Here is a 6,270-nt window from a genome sequence, read left to right as displayed (position 1 = left end):
CTAAATGTGTTGCCACTGCTGGAAAGAAAATGACGAACATGCATGGCAAAGAGAAGAAAGTCGTTGATGAGCAAAATAAAGCAAGCAATACAAGAGGAAGGGACACTGGTGCGGTGCAACATAGAAAGTCGGCGCATGTCTGAGTCGAATTTTCCCCATGTAAAAGGTAACAAATCGTGCTTGTTTATTCTTTGTTGAACCAGATCTGAAACTAACATACTTTGAAAAAACTCGTATCCAAGATATGCATCTCACCGCCACATTAGTCCCACGGTTTTCACGCATGTTTTGTGTTGAGAAAATAATATAGCACGAGTATATTTGTCTACCCTCTAATTCCTCTGCCAAGTCCATGGTGCAGCTCGCAATGCGTCTTTGAGGATAGAGGGTAGGGACATATTTATACTTGGTTTCCTGAAAATTCAAATCCGTATCCGGATAGAATTCAATTAGACTCCTAATCGAATTAACCAACCACGATCATAACCGATTATTTTTCGAGTCAAATTCCTGGTCCCTAAGCACATATATATGAGATATATGCCACGTGTAAATAGTATATGGTTCCTATTTAAACCGTGTAGACCTATCAATCTACAGAGCTGAACCTGTAAATAGCCTAGCCAATTCCAAGCATATATTGTGTCCAGACAAAAAATTCTAGTGTTCTAGTGTACATATACACACTGTATTCCAGTATAGTTTGTACCCAGCTCCTTGAGTAAATTTCCTCAGTTCAATTGCAAATATTTGTACCAATCATTCATACACCAATTCTGTATGATTTCATTCATCAACCAAATAAATGTAGTATATAATGTTTTGGAAGACACTAAAAAATTCCTACATTTTGAACATGGCAATCTAGATGAATGCTACTAGATCGGAAGATTTATCGCAAAAAAAAGACTCAAAAGAATATGCAGCACTGAGTTTAGACCCCCCGACCGTTCCTAAATGCAATCAAAAGAAAACCATGCACCATTCGATGTTCTTGGGAAACATTTACCATGCCATTTAATTTCTATTTTCTATAGAAAAACAAAAGGGGAAAGACGCAAAATCTCTGGCACAGCTCCACATTATTACGCACACTACGAGGGACCCAGGCGTAAAACGCACAGAGCGGAGCGGAGGCCCGAAACTCGGTCACGGCACCGGGGCCGTTTCCTACGGGCGGCGTGCCTTTTCTAGCATGGACGCGTATAAAGCACCTCCCAGGGCAACCAACGCCTTTACGCCATCCGCCGTATTCCTTCCTTCTTCTCGCCGCAGTCCACCTCGCTTCATCCGCCGAGCAGAGCCCTCCAGACGCCATCCACGCCCCGTGAACAGGTGACGCCCCCCTCCCACCCCTGCTCCCTCCTCAACCCGTTTGATCCGCGACACAAATCCGTCGACTTCCACTCGCCCCCCAGGTAGATCGCCTCGCTAGCCTCTGCTTCGATCGGCGAACCTTTTGTGGTTTACTCCTGAGTTCCCGAATTTTTCCGTTTCTTGTGCTGTGGGCGAATTTCGCTGCTCGGTGGGTGGGTGATCCCTTCCGGAGCATGGAAATTTTCCGGGGTGAGCGGATGATCCGAGGATGTGTTCGTCGCGCGGGCTCCCTGGCGTTGCTGGAGATAATTGCGAACTGTTCATTTTGCTTTTGTGGGGGTTTTCTTTTCCCCCTTGCCTCCAAATGTTTTTCGTCTTCTAGAAACGACGATGCGCGGATTCTAGTGCCGTGCCGTGACAATATCTTCAGTTAGCACTAGCGAGACAGCGAGGCGAATTATACTGTTTTTTAATGCTTCCATGCTTAAACTTTGTGTGACCCGTGATGTCATGATATGTGCGATTCGCTTAAGAAATTGGGATCGGGAAAGACTAAGGGCCCGAGTTTGTCTTACTCTGCATTATTATTGATTGATAATTTAGCCGCGGCACGCCGACTTCGACTAGCTGCATGTTTGGTGTTTTGCTTGGCTATCCGCCTCCTTGGGAATTAGGCCAGCTAGTGCTGTTATAAACTCTTGATGAAAAATTGTATGAGAAAAACTTTCAACTAAATAAATAGATAAATACTGAATTCTTTAACACGTTATGCTTCAAAAATTAATGCCAAATTTCTAAATTGATGCTTGGATTATAGGAAATTCTTTAACACGTTGCCTATAATCCGATGATGTTCCTCAATTGCTCTATCCCATCAGATGACAGTTATATGTGTACCTTTGTCACTTTCAAGCACTCTGAACCGCTGATACCATGGGTTTACTTGCTTACAGAAGCATTTCTGACAGTTTAGACGTTTATACAGAAACTTGCTCTTATACCAATGTACCATTGCAGATTTCTGTTACAGGAAACTTGACAAATGGCTGATGAGGATGTTCAACCTATCGTGTGCGACAACGGCACTGGAATGGTCAAGGTTGTTATATATTCAGCACAAAATCCTTTGAACATAAAAAAAAACATGCTCTCCCAAACTAACTGATCACAATCCTAATTTTTGCAGGCTGGTTTTGCCGGTGATGATGCACCCAGGGCGGTCTTTCCTAGCATTGTAGGAAGGCCACGCCATACCGGTGTCATGGTTGGTATGGGCCAAAAGGATGCCTATGTGGGCGATGAAGCTCAAGCAAAGAGAGGTATCCTGACTTTGAAATACCCCATTGAACATGGCATTGTCAACAACTGGGATGACATGGAGAAAATATGGCATCACACATTCTACAACGAGCTCCGTGTCGCACCAGAGGATCATCCTGTGTTGCTGACTGAGGCCCCTCTCAACCCCAAGGCCAACAGAGAGAAAATGACCCAGATCATGTTCGAAACCTTCAGTTGCCCAGCAATGTATGTCGCAATCCAGGCCGTTCTGTCCTTGTATGCCAGCGGTCGAACAACTGGTATGTCTGTCGCCTCGTTTGCAACAGTTGTCACTGAAGTTCATTGGATAGGGGCAGTGACAATTTTTTTCCTGCAGGTATTGTGCTTGACTCTGGTGATGGTGTGAGCCACACTGTTCCAATCTACGAGGGATACACGCTTCCTCATGCTATCCTTCGTTTGGACCTTGCTGGCCGGGACCTCACGGATAATCTAATGAAGATCCTGACAGAAAGAGGGTACTCCCTCACAACAACCGCTGAGCGGGAAATTGTCAGAGACATAAAGGAGAAGCTCGCTTACGTGGCCCTTGATTATGAGCAGGAGCTGGAAACGGCTAGGAGCAGCTCCTCTGTGGAGAAGAGCTATGAGATGCCTGATGGTCAGGTTATTACAATTGGTTCAGAAAGGTTCAGGTGCCCCGAGGTGCTGTTCCAGCCATCTCATGTTGGTATGGAAGTTCCTGGTATACACGAAGCGACATACAATTCCATTATGAAGTGTGACGTCGATATCAGAAAGGATCTGTATGGTAATGTTGTTCTCAGTGGAGGTTCTACCATGTTTCCTGGAATTGCTGATCGCATGAGCAAGGAGATCACGGCCCTTGCTCCTAGCAGTATGAAGGTTAAAGTTATTGCACCACCTGAAAGGAAATACAGTGTCTGGATCGGTGGCTCTATTTTGGCCTCTCTTAGCACTTTCCAGCAGGTTAGTATATTTCCCCCTCTCAACTGTGGAAGTTGCATATACATTACTCCTATCTTTTCTCGACAACTTTTTATAGCGCTCTTCGGGGTAATTTTTTCTCAGCATGTTTTTCTGACGATTGACTTAGAATCCTTATTCATGATCCACTTTCAGTTTGGGTTGGCAGGGTATGCATTAACTATTTTAGAGAATTCAATCTGAATATACATTTAATTCATATTTTTAGGAAATTGGCCTATAATATTCTAATTAACATAGATGGCCATATCCTCTGCTTGAACTTTTAGATATTTCTAGTATGCCATTTTACCAGAATATGAAAAAAATAGTACTCCCTCCGTTCACAAATATAGTATGTTCTAACTTTTCTCTGTATCGGATGTATATAGACACATTTTAGTGTGTTTGTTCACTCATTTTAGTCCGTATATACTCCATATTGAAATATCCAAAACATTTTATTTTCTTCGCCTACGTATAGCGTTGGTCTTATATGACTTTGCTATTTGTCGAAGTGTCTTTTGTGTGCGTGTGTTGGTGTTGGCTGTGTGCATCCTAGCGCTATGTACAGGCTGGGTGTGCATGCTCAATCTGTTTGTATCGCCTTGATGCTTCATTTTGAGCAAATAAAATTCACCCTTTGTCGAAAAATCCTATATTTGTGAACGAAGGGAGTATCTTCCAAGAGGTTACGAAATCTGTAATATGCTATGATTGCTTTTGCAACCAAAGAATAGGCCAGTAGCCTGGTGGAGGGGAGGCTGTTTAAGAAGTGCTTCTAAGACCGGATCCGGTGCGTTGTTCCAAATCGATTCTTAACATCAATTTGTTTCTATTGGCAGATGTGGATCTCCAAGGCAGAGTACGATGAGTCTGGTCCGGGCATTGTCCACATGAAGTGCTTCTAAAGAGTCGGTGAAGGTTGTTTACAAAGGGGACTTGCTGCCAAGAATATATAGTACATGGAGTACATGGTTAGTGTTTTGTAGAAGATGTGTATCCTCAAAGGCACAATAGCATGGCCTTGCATGGCGTTTTCCTGCTGTATGAAATAATGAATGGAACATATGTGTATTCCAAACGCTGCCTAAGGGCATCTCTAGCCGATCCCTTATAAGTTGACGGACTAAAACCCTTAGTAGGGTATATATACTCCACTATTTTTTTTTTCTTTCTAGCCGATCCCTTAAACTTAACGGAGTAAACTTCAAATTGATCAAACTCAAAGCAATTTGAACCGAAGGTAGCATGCATTTAAACATAAACATAAATAGTTTTGCACAACCAAACATAAAACACAAATTTAAACTAAGCTAAGCTTAACTAAACTACTTTCGGTCGAATGTGAGGTCGAGCCAATCCTTCCTTGTTGAAAGTGCTAGTTATCGACTAGAGGGAGGGTGAATAGGCGATTTTTATTATAGTCTTCAAAATACGGAGGCTTTGAAGACAAACAGTAGAAATGAACCTATTGATATGCAGTGGAAGGTAGACTACACTAGACAAGCCACAGTCAAGTAAGCAATGAAGTGAAAGTACGAAGACTATCAGCAGCTAGGTAGTATGGATCAGGATGGAAGATAGTATGAAGCCAGACAATAACAGTCTTCACACAGTGAAGACAATCAGATCATGCAAGCAGGCAATGACTTCACGAAGACAAACTATAAAGTAAAGAGATGGGAAGGATAGAACCAGTTGTTTGGTGAGGACAAGGATTTGATAAACCAGTTCCAGTTGTTGTTACAACTGTACGTCTGGTTAGGGAGACTGAGATTTAACTCAGAAGACCGTGTCTTCACCTTATTCCTCTTGAGCTAAGAACACACAGTCCTCGCCCAATCACTCTGGTAAGTCTTCAAGGTAGACTTCCAAACCTTCACAAACTTCGTTCACTGGCAATCCACAATGGCACTTGGATGCTCAAAACGTGACGCCTAACTGGCTGGAGGATTCACAATCCTCAAGTGTAACAAGTCTTCAGATCACGCAGACAGAAAGACTTCAGTGATGCCTGACACTCTTTGGCTCTGGGTGTTTTGGGCTTTGTCCTCGCAAGGATCTCTCTCTCAAATGCTTCGGAGGTGGGTTGCTCTCAAACGAAAAAAGCCGTGCACTAACTCCGAGCAGCCACCAATTTATGGTGTAGGGGGTGGGCTATTTATAGCCAGGAGGCAAGCCGACCTGATTTGTCTGAAATGACCCTGGGTCACTAAGGAACTGACACGTGTCCAACGGTCAGATTTCAAACACACGCGGCAGCTTGACTTGGGCTACAAGTAAAGCTGACTCATCCAGCTCTGTATAAGATTTGCTCTCATTGTCTTCGCTCAAAGACATAGGATTTGGTTGAGCATCACATCAGTCACTCTGACTTTGTTCACTTGGACCCCACTTAACAGTATGGTGGTTCCTATGACTCAACAAAGAAGAAACGGAAACTACGAAACAACTATGTCTTCGCACTCCATAGTCTTCACGTGAATGTCTTCTCATGTCATATTCTTCACTGCGAATAACTTCACAGACCACCATTGTCTTCAATGTCTTCACACATTTTTAGGGGTCATCTCTGGTAGGTAAACCGAATCAATATGGGACCACTACATGTGTTATCCTGCAATTCTCACAAACACATTAGTCCCTCAACCAAGTTTGTCGTCAATACTTCAAAATCAACTA

At 43.2% G+C, this 6,270-nt stretch overlaps 1 protein-coding gene across 2 annotated transcripts; it reads left to right on the top strand.

Moving 5' to 3' along the window:
- Positions 1-1,181: 1,181 nt before the first annotated feature.
- LOC109744217 (actin-7) lies at positions 1,182-4,669 on the top strand. Of its 2 annotated transcripts, none has more exons than XM_020303314.4 (5): positions 1,182-1,335; positions 2,335-2,416; positions 2,504-2,897; positions 2,975-3,588; positions 4,431-4,669. In XM_020303314.4, exons 2-5 carry the CDS (start codon positions 2,360-2,362, stop codon positions 4,494-4,496), a joined length of 1,131 nt encoding a protein of 376 aa, XP_020158903.1. In that variant the 5' UTR covers positions 1,182-1,335; positions 2,335-2,359; the 3' UTR covers positions 4,497-4,669. The 2 variants fall into 2 exon arrangements, with proteins under 2 accessions (XP_020158903.1, XP_045083784.1); XM_045227849.2 differs by having other exon boundaries at positions 1,272-1,418.
- Positions 4,670-6,270: the final 1,601 nt, after the last annotated feature.

Source organism: Aegilops tauschii, chromosome 1 (genome assembly GCF_002575655.3).
Source record: "Aegilops tauschii subsp. strangulata cultivar AL8/78 chromosome 1, Aet v6.0, whole genome shotgun sequence".
Taxonomy (NCBI): domain Eukaryota; kingdom Viridiplantae; phylum Streptophyta; class Magnoliopsida; order Poales; family Poaceae; genus Aegilops; species Aegilops tauschii.
Note: the sequence above shows the minus strand (reverse complement) of the source record. Positions and strands in the feature narration are given on the sequence as shown.